The sequence below is a fragment of the Sceloporus occidentalis genome, unplaced genomic scaffold, assembly GCF_023333645.1.
Source record: "Sceloporus occidentalis isolate IW3139 unplaced genomic scaffold, rSceOcc1.0.p SCAF_1, whole genome shotgun sequence".
NCBI lineage: Eukaryota > Metazoa > Chordata > Lepidosauria > Squamata > Phrynosomatidae > Sceloporus > Sceloporus occidentalis.
The window spans coordinates 225,390,088-225,411,979 of NW_028316981.1; the positions used below are offsets into that span (position 1 = coordinate 225,390,088).

At 39.3% G+C, this 21,892-nt stretch overlaps 1 protein-coding gene across 3 annotated transcripts in view; it reads right to left on the bottom strand.

Moving 5' to 3' along the window:
* Positions 1 to 21,892, bottom strand: part of ADAMTSL1 (ADAMTS like 1) — a 443,438-nt gene that overhangs the window by 114,981 nt on the left and 306,565 nt on the right. For all 3 annotated transcript variants that reach the window (XM_089489382.1, XM_089489388.1, XM_089489374.1), the window contains one exon: positions 7,692 to 7,993. In XM_089489382.1, the coding sequence (XP_089345508.1) occupies positions 7,692 to 7,993 (302 nt within the window). The remainder of the gene's footprint in view (positions 1 to 7,691; positions 7,994 to 21,892) is intronic.

Consider the following 21,892-nt stretch of genomic DNA (forward strand, 5'->3'; position numbering starts at 1 on the left):
CTTTCTCTTCTTTAGAGCCGAGCTCCTCTTTAGCTCTGGGGTGTCTGGGGGCATGAAGACCCAAAGACACCCCTTTTCTGGGCCATGGAGAAGTGGCATTTTGCCGCTTCTCCGTGGCCCAGGAAAATGCTGCATTGCGGCGACAGGGCTTCTGGTGAGGCTGCCCTGGCCCCAATCCAGCGTAAAAAGGGGTCGGTGCAGGGCGCCCCTTTGGGGCGGTCTGTACCAGGCCTTTGTTTACTTTAAGGTTTTCTTCTGGCCTGTTGAAATTGTCCAGGTGTTTGTGGATTTCAATGGCTTCCTTGTGCATTCTGACCTGATAGTTGTTGACATGGTCCAGAATTTCAGTGTTTTCAAACAACATTTTATGCCCAGGATGGTTTATAACATGTTCTGTTACTGCTGATTTTTCTGGCTGACTCAGTCTGCAGTGTCTCTCATGTTCCATGATTCATGTGTGAACACTGCGTTTGGTGGTCCCTATGCAGACTTGTCCACATCTGCACAGTATGTGGTAAACACATACTGCGGCTGTGACAGGGTGTCTCCGTCCTTCACTGAGAAAAGCATTTGCTGGATTTACTTGGTTGGTTTGTAGACCTTTGGAGGTTGTGTTACCTCACCAGTTTCCCTATTCTGTCTGTGACTCCTTTGATATATGGTAAAAATACCTTCCCTTTGGGTGGTTGTTTGTCTTCACTCCTATGGGTTTTTCTGGATCTGGCAGCCCTTCTGATGTCTGAGCTGGAGTAATCATTAGCCTATAGATCCCAGTATAGGTGCTTCAGTTCCTCTTCCAGGTTCACAGATCCTTTTTGCTGGTCTACTAGTGTTTTTATTGTGCTTCTTTTTTGTCCTGGGTAATGGTTGGAGTTCTTGTGTAGGTATCTGTCTCTGCGTGTAGGTTTTGTGTATACTGTGTGGCCCCAATGTTGGTTCAGTTTGTGGATAACAAGGACATCCAAGAGTGGCAATGTTCCTTCCTTTTCTTTTTCCATCATTAAGTGGATGTTTGGGTGGATGTTGTTCAGATGGTTCAAAAACACAGTCAGATCTTCTTCCCCATGGCTCCAAATGATGAAAGTGTCATCCACATATCAGAACCATGCTGTGGGCTTTTTTGGTGCTGTTTCCAGCACTTGCTTGTCAAAGTGTTCCATGTAAATGTTTGCTCTCACTGGGCTCAGAGGGCTTCCCATGGCTACCCCATCTCTCTGCTCATAGAATCTATTGTCTCATTGGAAGTAGCCTGAGGTGAGGCAATGTTCAAACAGGGCTGTGATATCGTCTGGAAAAAATTGTTGGATGAGTGCCATGGTGTCCATTATGTCCATTATGGGGACTTTGGTAAACAAGGAGACCACATCAAAGCTGATAAGGTTGTCTCTGGGTTTGAGTTCGAGGTTGCTGATTTTTTTCTATGAAGTAAGCTGAGTCCTTGATGTAGTGGGAGGTTTGCCCAAAGGAATGGGGAGGGGCATCTGGGCAGCTTTGGGGCCAGAATACTCTGGGATGTCCCAGAATATTCTGGTGCATGCAGACACCACCTCAGTTGTACATTACTATGGGTGATTTTTATAGACTGTATCAGACTGGAATTATGTTGAATTGTTTTTGTTGATTGTTTCTTCACTGATACAGGTCAGAATACGTAATTTGTTTATAACGTAATAGTTAATGAAAGAAGGTGATACTTCCTAAGGAAAAGAAGCTTTATGGTTCCAATCTGTAAAGACTGTGTATCTTTGTTATCTCAAAGGCTAGATGCAGAATGGAGATAGAACATAGCAAATAGCCTGAAGGAGAGATATATCTTGGGATTTTTATTATTAAATCATGCCATTTTCAACTCCACATAAACATAAGCTGGGAAATATATAATGAAAAATCTGAACATTCCTGTCTGATTTGGCTATTCTTTAGACAGAGGCCGGATGGGAAACACCAACTCAACTGAAAATCCAGAGCTATCTGCCTCTCCTCTCCCTGGACTAGTTCCAGCTGATCATTATAAGAACTGCTATTTCTGACCTGGTGCCTGAGGTTCATTTTCCAAATTCTTTTCTCCTTGAGATTTTTTGATTTGGTGTTACTTTTTGAGATTAGACTCCTGAATGCAGATAATCCCTTTCTCTTATTGACTGCATGTAAGCTACATCAGGAGACCTTTTGGTTGAAGAGCAGGAATTTCTTTTTCTTTCTTTAAAACAAAAAACACTAAGGAAAAGAGGTTCAAATCTGGACATGCAAAAAGGCCCGGTTTTATCACTTTCTAGGGTATCTTAAAGTGAAGTTTTAAAGATTATTGCTCATAATGTTAACATAATGTAGCTGTGCTTGTTTTCTCTTGAAACCTCCCACTGTTTATGAGTAGGAAATTAAAATGCTACATGGTGCAAAGGAAGACATGACATGAATCTAAGTAGCTTTCGATGCACTTTCAATATACCATCAAATGGGATTTGCAATGTTTATATCTACCAGAATAGCATAATTGTTACATGATACTTGATGACAGCGGTGGAAAATGTAGCCACCGAATGAAGACTAAATTACTAACTAGTTCCTTCTGGCCGCTACTCCTTTGAGAGTGAAAAGCTGCTTTTGTGCCTCTCAAATTTCATCTTCGGGTATTATAAAAACAATAAAATTAACATGATCTGTCATGCAACTATGGGAGCAATATGATTACTTGAAGCCTATGTATTTCACTTTAATTTGCTTAACAGAAAATACCTTTTTAAAACATCCATAGTAACAGCCATTTTGCATACAATCAAATTGAACTGATCAAATTAAATGTTTTAAGTACAGCTATATATCTCTGTGGTATAATGTCTATACAAAGAGATGCTTCTTTGAGCTGGTGTGTACTTTAGCTGTGCTGTTTGATTTTCACACATTTCTGTTCAAAAGAACATATTGCAGATAAATCTGACTCTTATAACTTTATATGCCGCTAAGGTCCCGCTAATTTGCCGCCCCTCACCTTTGCACTTTGCTATGATGTTGAAATGAGGTAAGGGCCAGGTCTATGGATCTTACATTGTGTGATGGACTTCCTAAAAACATTTTGGGGTGAAGTACAAGTTGTTCTCTAACAGCTTTTGGTCCTGCATGCAGAGAGTGATCTTGTAGCACCTTGGAAACAAATTGTGTGAAAGAAGTTGCAGCATAAATTTTTGTAGACATAGTCTACTTCCTTAGATGCATTGAGTGAACTGGTGCCCTCCATGCATCTGAGGACATTTTTACTGTTATTGTTGTATGCCTTCCAGTCATTTCTGATTTATGACAAACCCTAAGGTGAACCTTTCATGGAGGTTTTTTGGGAAGATTTTTCAGAGGGGTTTGCCATTGCCATTCTCTGAGGCTGACAGAATGTGACTTGTCATGGCCACCCAGTGGGTTTCATGGTCAAGCAGGGAATCAAATCCTGACCTCCAGAGTTGTAGTCCAAAGTTTGAGCCCAACACTCAAACCATATGTCATTCTTGCTCCACTTGGAAGTAGACCAAGTCTACAAAAGCTTATGCTACAACTCTTTTCACATGACTAGTCTCTAATGTCTCAGGATCTCTTTGCAGACTGATATTCCAAACTAGTATGGCTATGTGTCTGAACTCTTGGTGCAGTACAAGTACACTGGAAGGGATCCAACTTTGATTTTCAGTCAAAGTATACAGTGCATCTAGGATGACTGACAGTACTGACATCCAATGATGCAGCTTTATATTTTAATAGACTTCCTTCCTTTTCTTTCTAGAGATTCTCCTCTCAGTATATCTGTCGTTCTGAATTTGAAATGTCCCATAGTTTGTGGATGACCTGGCCAACTTTCTTTAATAAGTCTGTCCCCAGCTCAGAATATCTGGCTTTCTTTTGTCTTCATTAACTTTAAGAAAATTAGGAGAGCTTTAGAGACATGTTATGACAAATTTCTGATAGTCAAACTACAGGCTAACTGTAGGTTTTTTTTTAAAATTCTTGAGTTTGTACATACCAATCTTATTGTGACAGAGTGGGTGGGGAAGATTTAAACCTAGTTTTATTTAAATATTCATTCCTACTTCCCCATGGGGAGGGGAAAGGTGTCAAACAGTTGTGTCAAACAGCAGCAGCAGCAGCAGCAGCAGGAACAACAACGGCATCAATTGTGACATTGGCCTGTTACAGACTGCCAAAATAAAGCTGCTTCAGGTCTCTTTGGAGGTATGCTGTTTAAATGATGCATGCATCCTAAGAATCCGGAAGCTGCACCAAAGCTGCACTCCAGTGCTTAGGAATGGAGTGTGGCTTTGGCGCGACCTCCGGACTCTTAGGACCTCATTTAAATAGCATACCTCCAAAGAGACCCGAAGCAGCTTTATTTTGGCAGTCTGTAACAGGCCATAGTTTCTTTTCATTTTTGAACCCTGGTACAGAAGCCCTGAATTTTTCAATGAAAACCATATGGGGGAGGAAAAGGTCTAAATTTCTTAAACTGGTCCCTGTCTGGATTTACTGCATGTACGTTTATTCTGGGAGTAATATTAAGCTGCACAAAAGATGTTGTGTGCCATTTGACCCTAAGTAGGGAAATGCTTGAATTTTTATATTTAAAAAAACCACAGTAAGCTCACTTACAACAAGGTAAGCAGATCTGGACTTGCTTTGAACTGGTGACTTCTGCCACTCATGTGTGTATGTTAAAGTCATCTGTTGACTTATGGTGACCACATGCATTTCATAGAATTTTCTTAGGAGATTATCAACGTGATTTCAAAACCCCAATTTCATTGGGAGGGAAGTGGCACTGGAGATGCTGATTACAAAATACCACTTCCCTCCTGTAGCTGCCTCATCCCCCAGCTGTCCCTTTTCATTCATGGGGGAAACCTGTGAATTAACTGCCAATTGCACATTAGCCCCCATAGCGCCAATGAAAAATGTGCAGTGGTGGCTGGTATAAAATAGGAATGTTCCCGTTTTAGTTTTGATTGCATGATTGCAGCGAGAAAGAGGCAAGAGAAGGGCTGGTGTGATAATCTCCTTAGGTAAGGAATACTCAGAGGTGGTTTTCCAGTTCTTTCCTTTGAAATATAGCCTACAGCACCTGGTGTTTATTGCCTTCTCCCATCCAAGAATTAAACAGTGCTGACCCTGCCTAGCTTCCAAAGTTGGATAGGAGCTCATCCCATTAAGGTATTTAGACCCTTCAACTGCTCTTAGGGCTTGTTTATTTGCCCCGGGAAGGGAAGGACTCTGATGGCAAAGGGCACTAGGGAGATGCTGATGAAACTCATTTCCCATCAGTGGCAGGACTGGAACTATTAATACTGTCATTTCTGGGGGGAAACTGGCTCAACAAACTTGGCTTCTTCAGCAAGCTACTGGCCCATCTCCAATGTTGACTTTGTAGGCAACCTTGCCGAGCAATAAATCACTCATTGCCTCTGAACAAAATGAGTTACCTGGATGCATTCCAGGTTGACCCTTTTGACTTAGATTTGGCACTTAAAATTCCACTTCAGGTCATGATGGGAGCTGCTCCAGTATATAAGACTGATTCACTAAACTTATTCATGTATGTTAGCATCACTTATGTAACTTGTGTGTGTGCGCGTGTGTATGATGACTTCTACCATACTGCAGAAAAACACGCCTTTGTTATTTTTTAAACTGCTTCTCTATCTTTACTGTAAAACAAAGTAGTAAGAACCTAGGAACCTGAAGTAGGCTTGCGGAATGAAACTATGGATCATGATTCATTTTTGACTAAAGTGTCTTTTTATTGGTCATAGAGAGGTTTTTCATTCCATATGAAATGCAAGAAAATTCATTACAAGGACATCACCCTTCTATTTTTACATGTCATAGCTTAGTTTAAAGAGAAGTTAAGCAACTTGAGGAAAGGGAGGATTGTAATGGCACAATTTCCATAAACAATTAGAAGAAAATGACGAAGTAGATTCTGATGGATTGGGCATTATGTGCATTAAACAATTCTCATAATATACATAAATGGTGATCCTTCTTAACTTTTAACCTCAGTGCCAAGCTTATTAGCTTCAGGCAATCTTCTGCTTAGTTATTTCTGCCATATGTATCCCCTCTCCTGCCCACCCCCTCTGATCCAAGCTAATGTCATTTGGTAGGATAAGCTATCAAAACCAGCTGAGTCTCCAGTAGATTCAGTAAGGAAATACATATGCAACAGCCCAGTGCTTGAGATCCATATGTGTCTGCTTACAAAAGCTCAAGTCAAGCAATGTAAAGTAAATGACACCTGATGCTTCCTGCCATAGCCTTGCTCTTTAAAAACACACTCCTCTGGCCCAAATGTAAGTGGTCAGCAGGAAATGTAAATAACCAGACTACTACATTAGTCATATGAAAGACCCCAGCTGTGAATTTTGATACCTTCTAGATCTGAAATAGTATTACATCTGGATTTTATTTTCAATAGTTCTCCTACAGAGCCACTCTTCCTTTTCAAACAAGGAAAACAGAAGACTGAGGCCAGTTCTCACATTACGGCTGCCATGGCAAAGCTGGTGGAAAGATTTCTGTGTAGTGGCAACTGCACAGAATGGTTGTAATGTGCGAAAGCTGCACAGCATATGGATTATCCACATTTGGCCTGCAATTTCTATTCATTATCAGGCACCTCAAGAATGTATGGTGCAGCCGAATGGAGCCACCGTTATAAAAAAGTATTTCCAGCAGCTTCTAGAGAGCAACCACAATGTGAAATTCTGTCCTTAGTCTCTCTCTCTCTTTCTTGCACACTCTCTGTTTGCCAATCAAAGCTGTTGTGGTCATGCCCTAATGAAAAGGACTTTTTGTAATAGTTGCAAAAGTGCAGAAATACAATTTTGTCTGTACAGCAGGTGGCAAAAAGAATTGTGGCAACACTCCAATTGGAAGCACAGTGAGTACATGAATGCCATGATACAGCTTTCTTTCATCTTGTCTTTGTTAATGGGGAAGAAGCTCAGAGATATAGTACCAAGAATGACATTCTGGGGCTTTCAACAGGCCATTAAATATCCAAAGTATGTGACAGCTCAAACTTAAAGATCCAGTAGTCATGGGGAGCATCAAAAGCATCACATCTCAGTGGTTCAGAAACTGAGGCAAGGGTTCAGAAGCAGGGGGTGATAAATTACTACCTCAAATCTTACCCCAACCATTAATTTAATGGATGACCTTAGGAAAGCCACATGGAATAATGATATTGGTGTATCTTACAAGGCTGTTGAGACTTAAATAATACATATAGATTTATTTCTGGGAAGGAAAAAATGTCTATACGTATATTAATTATTACCTGTGTTAGACAGATATTAGATACCAAATCTATGTAGTTGCAATTTTTGCACATGCATTACAATGAGGTATAAGAGAAAATGTAGAATAAATTCAAGAAAGTCAAGATAATTATTACTATCATGAGGATTTGTGAAGCATAGAAGGTAGCAGAACTGCACATATTAAAAAGAAAATTGAAAGCTTTGGGATGCAGGCAGTGACTTCATTAAGTTGCACTTAGCAAGAAAGAGAATAATACAGGTCACTTAACTGGGTCAAGAATGAGAAGTAAGTACAACTAACTTAGCAGCCTTGACTCAGTCAAATGAATCGTACAATTTTCTCTGCTGGTGGGTTGAAAATAAGATCATGCTAGAAACTGGAAAAGTGGGACTTACCTCCACCACAAGACTCAGAGCACTCCGTGAACCCCTCGTATTCCCAGTCATAGAGTTCGTCAAAATCTTGAGAACCACCATAGAATAGATCAGTTGCTTCAGGCCTATATTCACCAGTCTCTCCATTGCAAGGGCCACCATAACAAGCTCGTTCTGAGGCTGGCTTAGGCCCTTCACATTCATCAGTGGGCAAATCTGCCACTGACTGAGAGAAAGACAGCAGCACCTGGCACTTCACCAAACGCACTTGGATGCCTACGCCACAGGTCACGCTGCAGGCAGACCAGGCTTCAGGAATAAACCTATGGAAATAAAGACAGCAAGGGAAAGAAATGGGGGAGGGAGAAGGGAGGAGAGAGAAAACAAAAATAAGAACCATTTGTTTAAGATGTTGGGGACTCACTGAATGGGATGTCAGAATCGTTAAGATGCTTTCATGAGAAATAGAGACTTGAAATTTAAAAAACACATAGAATGGCACCCTATTGGTAGTCCCAGTTAGAACAACTCATTCAATCAATTGTTGAATGGTAAATCAATATGTAGGTAAATCCCACCAATTCAATGGGAGTATTCAAGACAGGATTAACAACAAGATGTAGGGCAGATACTCCGATTAGTGGAAAACCTGAACATGAGATATTTCTCACTCATTTAATATTCTACAGTGGTAAGGGTTATGCGCATCCATGTTGAAAAACACATGGAGGAAGGAAAAAAGAGGACTCTTGGGTACTTTCAAGACACTTGTTCTTCTTTGCCTTTTGATATTGAAACAGACTGATATGGCTATAATTAGGAAACAGACACATCTATGTATAATACAGGAGAGCTTATTTGTACAAAACTGGATAACAGCTGTCTACATGAACTGTTTCCAATGAAAAGTAGATGTCTGAGTTGATGATAGAGGAACAGAAAGCCCTTTGTGTTACATGCAAGCTATCACTTGACATTACAGTCAATTTGGTTAGCTATCCAACAGTTCCACAGATAGAAGTGGTGTCAGTGTAGTGTGTGTGTGTTCCTGTGTGTGTGTGTGTGTGTGTGTGTTTGTGTGTGTGTGTGTGTGAGAGAGAGAGAGAGAGAAATAATCATATACACCTCCAATTTTCGTTCAGGTGGGTCAGGAAACTCTCTGGACCAAGGTGTAAGGCTGCAGAGGAGAAGTGGGGTGGGGAAACTATACCTTTGCTGTGTGTGTCTAATATGAACACTTGTTGTTTTTGTTGTTGTGTGCCTTCAAGTTTTTTCCAACTTATTGCAACCCTAAGATGAACCTATCATGGGACTTTCTTGGCAAGATTTGTTCAGATTTCTTTGCCATTGCCTTCCCTTGAGGCTGAGAGCATGTGACCTCCCAAGGTCACCCAGTGGGTTTCACGGCCGAGGTGAGAATTGAACCCTGGTCTCCAGAGCCCTGGTCCAACACTCAAAGTACTACACCACGCTGGCTCTCAATATGAACACTACATTTGATTTTAAGAAATAGAGCCTCCTTCAACAATGCAAAAGGAGCTGAGGATGAATAATCTCCTCCCTCAGCCTCACAATTCTGTTCTTTTATAGATTCTTCTTGTTTGTGCTATCCCGAACAGATAGTAACTGCAACAATTGTGGTCAAATTGTCTTTACTGTTCAAAAGCTGGCTAAGATCACACATGACACCCCATTAAACAAAACTATGCATATGTGTGTTATACATATTCTCAAAATGAGAGCAAAAAGAGAAATATATAGCTATAAAGGAAACTCTTCACTGGCATAACATCTGCTGTATAAAGTATAACTTGTTCATTATTAATCATGTCACTGTGCACTGTAATTCATAACTGAAACACAGGAAATAACACCAGGAAGTTATATGGGGTTGTTTTTTTGCTTCCTAAACAGATATTTTGCATTTTGAGTTATGAGCCTGGAAGGTTAGGTTTATGCTATGTAATAACTTGCTTCAAAGGCATAAAGGGAACCTGTGGTGCTGAGAGCAATAAAATATGCCAGGCTTCCATTAGAAAGTCAACATTTACTAATAACAAACATATTTTAAAGGCTGCTAATAGTGCTGCTTTGCTCAGATTCAGAAGGAACAGAAGTGTACCCTGGTAGGTGAACATAAGCTTGTAAGTGAAAGTTTCCTTACCTGCTTAGAAGGCAGTCAGCAAGTGCTACTTTCCAGTTACTACCCATTACACTCTTCCTTACACAAATTACAGTAAACATACTGCAATTTTATTCAGGGATACAGAATGAGGAACACTGCATAATCATAGGTCTGAATAAATGGAAGTACAATTTAAATTGTCGACAGAATTAAATAGATAAATATTCTTTGGATTTAGATAACCAAGAGATTTGGATTACAGCAGTTTCTATCATTTAGATTCTTTGAATCCCAGTGAATTAATATGATAAGGAATTTGGCATTTACACACATCATTTAAATAGAACTGGCCAAAAAAGGAATAACCATTGCATTCATTCTGTGAACTTCCTGTGGCATCATCCTATGGCAGCATTCTGTGAATTTCCTGTGGCAAATGGCACTGCGCCAAAGGGGCATCATCAAGCAATGCAGCAGTGGCTATAGTGCCCCGAACGGGCACAAAAGGGCTCCTTTTTGTGCTCTGCAGGAGCCAGATTGGTGCCATGGCATAATAATAATAATAATAATAATAATAATAATAATAATACGTTTTATTTATAAACCGCTATTCCAATTAGATCATAGAGGTGTACAAAAAAGATCAATACACAGAGCAACACAAAATACAATAAACAATATACAATACATAGTTAAAACCACTAAAACATTACACATTAAAACCACTAAAACAAGACCAGGCCAGCTAAAATACTTGAAGATATTGCACATTATAGGGGAGGGATCGCATTAACAAGGGACGTTGGGGAAGGCATGGTGAAATAACAAGGTCTTCAATCTCTTTTTAAAGAGGTCTAGGGAAGTGGCGGTGCAGAGTTCCTCGGGAAGGGTGTTCCAGATCCCAGGTGCCGAGATAGAAAAAGCTCTCTGTGAGGTAGACACATATCTAGACGAAGGGATCCTCAGCAAATTCTTCCCAGATGACCGGAGTGTGCGGGGTGGACTATATGGGGAGAGGTGGTCCTCCAAGTACCCTGAGCCCAAGCCATTTAGGGCTTTGTAGGTGATAACCAACACCTTGTATTGTGCCCGGAAGCGAACTGACATGCGTTTGCCATGGCACTGATCCAGCGCAGAAAGAAGTGGTGTCTTGCTGCCCTTTCCTGCCCATCTGTACAGTCCTTAAGTCCTTAAGAAAAGATGCTGGACATTAAGAAAATCATTTCTGTACCCACTTGCTTCTCTCTAATACCAGAGGGAAATGGGGATGAAGGAAGGGAGTTGGGTTCTCATGTATGTTTTCTCTTCAACTGATCAGTTTCTTCCTCTATTATATATTGAAGGTTGACTTACTCCCCCAGCCTCTGCACCTCTTCCACTCCTAGTTATGCAGCAGTGGTAGCAAACTCCATCTTTTCATTTTTCCAACCAGACCTCATACTAATAAAACTTTCTCTTGACTGAATGCAGACTTTATTGAGGATTCCAAAGACCATACAGACCAACAGCATTTTCATTCTGTTGTTTGTGTTAAGAGGTGCAAAATAGGCATATCCAGATGGAAATTCAAACCAACAAATATACTCTAATCCTAGATTAATATTCTATTGGTTTCTGGTAGGGGATTCCTTTTAGTATGTGGCAGGAAAAAAAAAAGTTTAAAAAGTTAAAAAAATACTCAGCACCTTGTGCTATTTAATGTATCATAGCACCAACCTTTTGGGATATAGACCAATTTATCATACAGTTTCTGAAATATTATCGTCATCCATTCATCTTTCTAACTATATAGATATTTATCATATTTCTTCTATCATTTTCTATTACAGCACATTTAAATTCAAATCCATAACGCACATTACACTGCTTCTTATGTCACAAGTTGCTGTGTGCCCGCAAACAACAGCATTTATGTAAATGGGATTTTTTGTGAGTTTGTGCCTCCTTTTATGAACTTGCCTTAATGATGTTTACTATTTGCATTGCCTTTGGCGTTTGTGGTAGGGAAAAGATATGAGGGCTGAGAACCAGTTGGAGGAGTGAATTTTTCTAAGTTACCAACCTCCTTGTACAGTTCTCATATCTGTTCCAAGAAATGACTCTTAGGGCTAATCTACATGATTAAAAGGCTCCTCATTCCCATCTCATAACATGTGATCCAGCCACATGCAATTCGCAGGAGTTTGAGCTTTTTGTGCCTCCCCCAGAACTCCTTAAAATCTGCCGTAAAAGGCTTCATGTTTTTACCAGAATATACACAGAAATCTGCATAAATGTGAATTATCACACGTCAGCAGACAGAAGGTGAATAGATGCAAGCAATGTGAATTTGCATAGGAAGGTGAAGACAATTAATTGCCAATGCAAATGTGCAAAAACCCACAGCAATGCACACAATACCCTTATGTGTACACTAGCCCAAACTTGCACACCTTGATCTGCTTCATGGTCAGCCAAGGGATAGTTTGGGTAATATTTATTTGGGGGCCCAATTCTACCATTGGCTGGGAGGGGATGCCGGTCCCTATCAGCAAAAGGACTGTTGCATCATTTACCATCAGTAAAGCTTATGCATTGGCAGTAATGTGGCCCATTGTTCAGCATTGGAGGAACCCTTGGAGAATCCTGGAATTACACCCAGTTTTGGACTGGGACATTCTGGATTGCTGGCAATGGAAGAATTATAATGAACTAATTCCAAATATATATATATATATATATATATATATATATATATATACATACATATACACACACACACACACATATATATATACATGATACCCAATTTAAAAGTTTATTTTTTAAATTTCTCTGCCATTAGAATAAAATGCTACATTATCTTTCCTTTTAATGTCAAGTTCGTTCAATTGTTTTTATAAACTCCTTCCTCTTTATACAGTAAAGTCTGAATTCTTTCAACTAATAACAATTAACATATTTCAGATTCAACATTTGTGGTTAAGAACATGGCTCCTCTGATAAAGATCATCCCATTTATATATGTTTTAAAAAACATGGTGTACTCTATTATTTTAACAGCTATTAGCTGTGAGAATGTCCACATTTTGTTTTGGCACTGAAAAATCACATCCACTTATCTTTAAAATTCTCTGGAGCAAAGTGCCGGAGTACAAATTGAGAAAGTACTGGCAAGAGAAATAGGCTGACCAAAAGAAAAAGCTCATAACTTGATCCAGTGTCTCAACCATGAGACGTTCTTCCAATTTTTTCTTAATGGGCAATAGACTACATCCATAGACAATATTCCCATTAAAACATCTTCTCCGATCTGTTGCCATCCAGATGTTTTAGTCTACAACTTCCATGATCTCCAGAAAACATAGGGAATAGACAGCACTTGCATACATGGCCTCATCTTCACCACACATTTTAATCCCCATGGATCCAGTCTGAACACTTGCACATGTCTATTATGTTCTAACAAAAACTGGAGAATCTTTACTGCAGTATATCTGCTCATGCAGAGTGGAAAAACACATAATATAACATACTTTTGTGGGCAGCATCTTGGGAGCCTGGTGGGCTTGGGAGAAAAGCACACACTCTTTAAAGCAATAGTGAGCCATAACTTCTGCAATAGGAGCAGCCATACACAATCTGTTTTAAGAAGCAACTTAAGAACTTGTTGCTGCTCAGGTAAGTAGTCAGCATTTGCCAAACCTTTTTTTTTTAAAAAGAGTTCTACAAATTAGTTTTGAAATGCAATAATTATGGGATTCCATTGTTTACATCCACTATTATCTCACTAATGCAAAGCACAAATCCTTAACAGACGTTGTTTTCATTCTTGTTCAAATTTATGTGAAAAAAATATTTGGATATCTCAAGGCATGGGGGCTATATGTGCTGTTTGTTTTCCTCACAACAATGTGATTGATTGTGGTTCAGACACTTTGGACTACAACATTCACAACTTCTTAACTGAGTGGTTCTAGTCTACAGGCTTTTTTGAAGAAACTGTTTTTCCCTGTGGTTTGAAGCGCAAATAGATCTGTGCCAGGTTGGCTACGGCTTCTGAGAGCTGATGTCCAAAACATCTACAGGGCAAAGTTTCCCTCCACCCCATGCTAGCTGAATGCTAAGTCATGTTATTTTTCTTGCAGTGCAATACTGGATGTGACTCCATGTGTGGCATCTTGTGTAACGCTAAGGCTTCACATTACAACAGGCAGTGCTTCAGGATATTGAGCCAAACTAGGTTAGGGATGTTTGAGAGACTTGATCTGTGCAAATTTCACTTTGAAAGGGCTTATTGATCTAGCCCCATGCAGCTTCAGGGCTAATTTTGGGGTAAGAATTTTTGTTATATGCTTCTTTTTGTGCATCCTTAATGTGCAAATGGAGAGCTTGATGTAAACCTATTAAAATATATTTTAAAGCAAGCATATTTAAAAGCATTTAAATATAGTATTTCAACAGATATTTGTGGGAATTTTAAAAGAAATTTGCAGATTAATCCACAAATGGGATGGGCGTTTAAATAAACATTTGTGAACCTGAAAAGGCTTGAAAAAGCCTGTCTCATCCTTCTCTAAATTAGAAATGGTAAACATCTCACCAAAATGCACTTGCACATCTTGCTCCCACTCTTTTCATAAAATCTAGCACAATGTTCAGATCATTATGGTACTAGAAAATAAGAATTCCCTGCCTCCTGCCTATCAGAGATACACAGAATTACATTAAAACACACTTAGGTTTTGTTTCTTATCCCAAGAGTGAGAGGAAAACTGGTTGTGAAGACTGACACCTCTGGTGACAACTACTTCTTTACTGTCACATCTAGTTTGGTCTTGACAAACTAGGAGATTTCTGTATGTGTGTGACAAGTTTGGCCAGATCTCCCTAGGAAACATAAGCCTATATCTTCAACAGTGTGATACAGGAACAGCTCTGACATTCTGCTGTTGAGGTAAAGGAGACAATATTGCTCCTTCTTATTATATGTATAAAGCCAACCAGATTGGCAGATGAATTTTACAGTCTGCCCTTGGTATCAGTGGGCTTGCCAAATGTGGATTGGAACATCCACTGATGTGTTAAGGAAAATGCAACATGGAACATACAGTAATAGAAATAAAATATGTATGTGAAAGTCACAATGACTAAGCAAGAGCAATTAAGAAGCTACACAGGTGAAAAAGCTAATGTAATTTAGAAGTCTTGAAAGTCAAGGACAGAATTATAGAATGTACAATTGGAAACACCTGAGATTCATTAAGTGTACAAGGTAAAATGATGAAATACTTGGGTTGGTCTTAAGTGTGGGTTGAACTATGTGAACCAATCAAAATGAATGTACACACCCACTGGGTGGAAACTGACTAGTGGGTGGTGATTAAAATGGCTATAATAATCGCAATGTTTGCCAATGTTTTTTGTTGGGTAGTTGGAGTAGTTTGGAGATATTGTGGAGTATTGGAGATTGTGATTTTGTAGGGCATATAGTATTTGTATATAGTAGAATAAAGTAGATCTTTTATATAAGACTACTGAGTTGTCTGGTGTCTTGAGTGAAGATATAAGAGCCAGCAGAATCCTGGAGAAGTTTGGAGACATCTGAGGAAGAAGAGTGAGAAGGCTTGGAGAGTTTGTCAGGGTCTTCAGCCTATTCTCTGAAACTCTGCTGCTTTGAAGAAAAGCATTAACCACTGACCAAAGCTGGTCAGCTCTGCTGCATAACAAGGTGGTGAGTTAGAGCCAGGGGTGAAGAGCTACAACTCCCATCATCCCTGACATGATGTCCTCACCCTATTATTGCTAATTGGTGGCAAGTTAGGGCTGCCATAATTGTCCACTTTTACCAGGGACAAAATGTAGGATAAATTCAAGACCAAACTGTAGGGCAACTGCAGGACAAAACTCAGCTCAAAATGTAGGACATTTAAGGTCCACCATTTTTCTTCAATGTCCTACATTTTGGGCTGAGTTTTGTCCTGCAGTTGTCCTACAGTTTGGTCTTGAATTTGTTCCACATTTTGTCCCTGGTAAAAGTGGACAATTATGGCAACCCTATGGCAAGTGCACATGAAATCCACAAACACCTAGACAAGTTCAACAGGAAAGAAGAAACCCTTAAAGTAAACAAAGTTTGGCTACCAGTTCTGAAAAACTCCAAAATCAAGACCCAGCAAGTGCGAAAGAAAACCACCCAGGGTCAGGGGTTTTTCCAGCAGACAACGGATCATTAATTAAACAGACACCCTGAGGCCTTGCCATTCAACAACAGACAACACATAGATTAACATGGAAATCACTTCCTCTCAGATAAGGGTCACACAGTATTTATATCCCATTCACTTCCATGCCAATATTCTCTGAAGATGCCAGCCACAGATGCTGGCAAAATGTCAGGAAGAAACTCTTCCAGGACATGGCCACATAGCCTGAAAAACCCACAAAAAACTATGGATGTCAGCTGTGAAAGCCTTCAACTTTACATCCCCTGTTCAACTTCTTCAACATTCCAGTAGAAGATTTAATGGAAGCACATCTAAAAGACAATCTGTCTTTATGTTTAATAAGCATTATTGTACTTTGATAATAAATCTTTGATAATGAAAAAAAAAGCATTACTGAGTGGTTCAAGTCTACAGGCCTTTCTGAAGATATGTTTTTCCCTGTGGGTTCAAGCTCAAATAGATCTATACCAGAAATTTCCTTCTGCTTTTTACTGTATGGGCCTCATGTCATCTGCTATCCAGATATAATAATAATAATAATAATAATAATAATAATAATAATAATAATATCTGGATAGCATGTTAATATACAAATGTACTTTCCAAGAGCTACAATGTGAAATCATTTAAATACTCTCCTTTGCAAACTCTCTGATAAAACAAATAAGATGGAAACTAATTGGGTCCATGTTTTTCCTGTCAAGATGGCTGTCTTTCTGAATCCAGCTTGCATAATAGGCTGTTAAATAAGGCTCCAAAGAAGAAGTGAAGCATAAGGATGTCCAGCGCCTCAATTAGCTCTTTAGCATGCTATATTTTTCAAGATCATTGTGATAATCTGGCAAGGAACAAATCATAAGGCAAGAGGGGTTTATGAGTATACTTTATTCTCACATAAACACAGTTTTCATGGCTAATCTTATTATGCACAGTGACAGTTGGATTTGAGGGGAGTAGCTTAGGGAGTATCAGCTCTAAGTAAAATCTTTAGGCATATATCTGATTATTGCATATAGAGCCAGCAGTCTGTATCCACAGATTCTACATCCACGGATTCAACCATCCACAACTTGAAAATATTCCAAAATAAATAATAATAATAATAATAATAATAATCCAAAAAGCAAATCTTGATTTGATAAAGGACACCATTTAACTATGTCATTGTATATAACTGGACTTGATTATTCATGGATTTTGGTGTACATGGGGAGTCCTGGAACCAAACCTCAGCAGATACCAAAGGCTCATTGTATAATGCAGTTAATGAGGTCACCATTCTTTTGTTATGATGGGGATGAGGTGATGTTTCAGGTGCTATATTATACTTACAATTATTCAACTATTTGATGGCCTTTAGACCAACTAAGCTTGAGTTTGCTCAAAATATAACATGTCAGCCAGAGAAATGGATGTGTCTAGGAGTTACTGTATCCTTGGTTCTTAGATTGTCTTATTAGAAAAGCTCTTCTAATTAGAAAGGAAAGTGGACTGTCATTGCACCCAGCTTGAGCACATGATAAAAATGTGTTGAACTGGATGATGCACGTAGAATGCTTTTAGAAGCAGCCTTCCCTAAAATGGGTGGAGAAGTTTATATATTATACCATGTGACCTTTCTCATCTATGTATCATGTATACAATGTGCTTTATTTTGTGACTGTTCATGGGAAGATAAACACAGGCTTTATTTGCAAGTCTGATGGCTGAAACACATATATCTGTGCTGACTTGGCAGCTACCTCAGATATGGGATTGCACAACATTCTTCTAAATTAGGAAGGGGGCCACTTCTCCCTATATTTGGCTGTGTGTGTGTGTGTGTGTGTGTGTGTGTGTGTATAATGTTTTATCTGATAAGAATTTTGATCCCACTAGGAACCCACATATAAGTGTTTAATATTAGGCACAAGTCTTTTCAACTAGATAAATCTTCTGCAAGCTAGTCTCACAGATCTGCTGGAAGAACAGTCTACCAACAGAATAGCTCTTCTGGCTAAGAACTGCCAGCAGAAGAGTCAAAAAGAAGGGAGAGAATGGGTGAAGGAGGAGCCAAAGGGTGCAAGATCCAAATCTTAAACAGCCCAGGGATGGAACAAAAAAGCTGGAACAAAGAGAGGCCAAGACAAAGATAATTTTAAGTGCTTTTCAACATTCCTGGGCTGGATGGCTTTGAATCAAGCACAGTTTCGATTGGCCTCATCATGGCACAGTTGGCACATCTTGGCTTGTTAGGATCGCACCCTATCTAAGCAAGAGGCACCTACTGGTAGTTGCATCCTGTTCCTGCTGCTCCACATGTCAATTGAAAGCAGCTCATCTGCCCCAAGAAGAAAGAAGAATGTACTAAGTTCTGTCCCCCCTGCCCTTGGATGTTTTCTCTTCTTGCTGAATATGCAAATTGATACCACCTCATATCTAAGGTTTATCTAACATTTATTTATAGCAAGCTTGGAGGGAGGACGGTTTTAATCATACTGCACAGTGAAGGGAAGTTTATCTTACTCTCTGTATGGTTGCACAGTTTAGGAAACGGGTAAAATAAGCAGGTAATTTCTTTTGTGAGTGGTGGAGATGGGAAGTGATGTAACGTAGCAAGCCAGTCAGATCAAGATCTTTTCTAATGGACAGTTGTGAAGGTGTTTTCTGTAAGTGATTCTCAACAGGATTGGAGAGATAGAGGTTAACTCCAGATGTTACTGGATTTCATGCTCCAGAAAATCTTGCCAGCTCTTGTGGAGATGAAGTCCAATAATTTCTGAAGCCTTCTTGAGTAAGAACCAACTCCCCATGTAGACATTATACCCTGCATCCTCTTCCCTGGATAAGGAAAGAGGGAAATAAAAAGGAATTGCTGTAGCTTATCATGCTACACATATTTACCTAAAAACATTTAGTTCCCTACATGAAGTAACAACTTTGCAAATGTCCACTGCTTCCCAGAGAACTAATAAAATATCCTCTGCAATTCACCTTCTACAGGTTGTGTGCTATATGGGGAAGGCTTTTAACAATAGCCCTAGGAAGGAAGAAGAGATGATAACAAAGACCATGGTCCAAAACACACTGCAGAAATAATCCGGTTTGAGACCACTTTAAGTGCCCTGGCTCAGTACTAGGGAATCCTGGGAGTTGAAGTTTATTGTGGCACCATAGCTCTCTGACAGAAAAGGCTAAATGTCTCACAAAATTACAATTTCCAGAATTCCCTAGCATTGAGCCAAGGCAGTTAAAGCGGTCTCAGACTGGATTATTTCTGCAGTGTGTTTTGGACCCATTTCAGCAATCCAAAATATATTACTCCCATTTCACAGATGGAAAAATTCTGCAAAGAAAACATATCTATTCAAAAAGAAGGTGCTTATGAGTACAAATCAAATTCTTAAGTCCTTGGATTCTTTTCATTTTTCTAGTCCAAAGGTTATTATTCTCGGAATCATATGGTATTTGCAATTTGTCCAAAATACTTTCCCCCATGTTTTCTTTTAACATTATCGCAGTACCCTTGGGAAAAAAAACCCAGTTATATTGCTATTTACAAATCTCTTGCACTGACAGTTAGAAAGAATGCAATAACAAAGCAGATTGGGGAGGTTTCTTTCTTACAAAGTTAGGAACGAGCTTCCAAATCCCATCACCCATCAGGCTGGCTGATGTTGAATTCAGCCAAATCTGGGGATTAACAGGTTCTCCATCCCAACAACATCTCGAGGGTCATCATTTCTCCACTCCAGCCATAAAGCCACATTAAATTTAATTATCAGCACTCAGAACTAGGTTTTTCTCAATGAGTCCATGAGTTAGAGGGAGTCTTCATCTGGAGTTGTGGCTCCTTCTAGCTTATTTTTTCAATGCTCTCCAGCAGAAATATGGGCTATGATTCAAATAATCCCTTTCCAGTATAAGCAAAGTGATCCCTATTTGACACACATGTTGACAGTGCCTAATTCCCATTATACGCTGAAGGGTAATTATACTCTGTTAAATACATATTTAGAAAAGTGGTTTAATGGGGGAGAAAAAACTTCAAAAATCCATAAACTGGCTTCCAAATTAAAATAAATAAAAAACATTCAAGTGTACATCTGGCACTTCCCTATAAATGAACAGAAAGGACGTACAAAATATATACCAGCACTGAAATATAACTTGATCATAACATTTACATCCTGTTTATAAAAAAATATACAATATTATACATATATAACCATCTTATTTCCTTATTGTGCTCAGCTGACTCTGTTATAACTCATTCAATTTTGTGTCAGCCATGCCAGCATGGCTGCTCAGAGAAAAACTCTGAGATGATTTTATATATATATATATATATATATATATATATATATATATATATGGCTATACTTTCAATGAAAAACTGCCATGCATATATTTTCCCTGGGCAAGCAATGTACATTAAGAAAGTCATGCCTTATTGCTACCCTGTTCTTAACAAGATCAAGAATGAGAGTGGGGAGGCTGCGTAGATGGTACATAAAGGATGACCAACCCACCCTCATTCCCTGACTAGCCCTGTAGGAATGTGCTAGCCATGCTTATTTTTCTTCTAACCTGTTTGTAATTCTTGCAGATAACTACTCTAAGACGGGATGGGCAGCTGCATAGGATCCAGAAGCCAGTATACCCCATGCAGGCCATATCCTCTCACACAATAAAATCAAGTGTCCCTGTTTTATTCTCCAATCTCTTTGAAAATGATGATAAGAACTGATCTCATCTTACTTCCTGTCACCATTTTCAGAAGGACAGTAGAGGAGAATGTGGTTTTTAAATATATTTTAATAATGTTTTTGGATGATTTTATGTGTTTTAAGTTTTATTTTTATGGTATTTTTTGTTGTTGTTGTGAACCACCTTGGGTCCCTTTTGGGAGAAAGGCAGCAAACAAATAAAATAAAATGGGAAATATTTGGTGGTGGTGGTGGGGGGGCTACAGCGCTCAATAGGGTTTGTTGGGGTGGAGTATTTTTATCTGGTTTGGGGCAGATGTTTTGTCAATTTGGGAGGTTGGGTTTTGGGGGGAGCTGGCGGGGGGCTTCAGAAGTCACAAAACTGGGCTCCACGGGTTTCACGTGGCCCATGGTCCACAGTTCATGTAGTTGTGCACCACAACTCACCCCACTGGCTAGTCATCAATGCTGACAGCAGTTGTAGTCTCCAGATTCACATCACAAGGGCACTGTAAAGGCTGTTTTCTGGATTGCATCCCAGTTTGGTATCTACATAATCTAGTCATATATAATAGACCCTAGAATTAATCTTTTCAAAGCAATATTTCCTATTTCAAGGAGGAAAGCTTTTAAATGCTTGGCTTGGAGACATTTTCTGGAATGAATAATGCATTATTGGACACAAGTGGGACCTTAAAGAAAATGTTGCTGTTCAGTCCATTCCATTCACCCTCCTCTCTACTTTTCATTTCCTCCTTCCCCCCACAACACTCAATCAGCATTCTTTGGAAGTGAACATACCTAGGCCTCCTTGGGTTGCTAGTGCTCTTCCCCCAAGATATTTCCCCCTTGAGATGTGTTATACTTCTACAAACCTTGGAATTCCCACAAGCCTACTGAATCTCCCCTTTTGCCAGGGCGGTGCCAGCTTTGTTTGCATAAGTGATACTACTCACAGTCTAAATATATGGAATGATAGTTGTTCAAGATGGTAACTGTGAGTAAGTCAAGCTTTTTTTGTTGTTGAAATCAAGTCTTGAGGGGGGAAATAGAGGAGTTCACAGTTTCTGAGATGCAAAGAAATGCAACTCACCTCAAAAATCTGCAAAACTGTGAAGCTTACATAGCATTTTGGAGAAGTAAATTACACACCAAACTATTTGCACATTTTACAATGTGAATTGCTAAAAGTCTATGCAACTG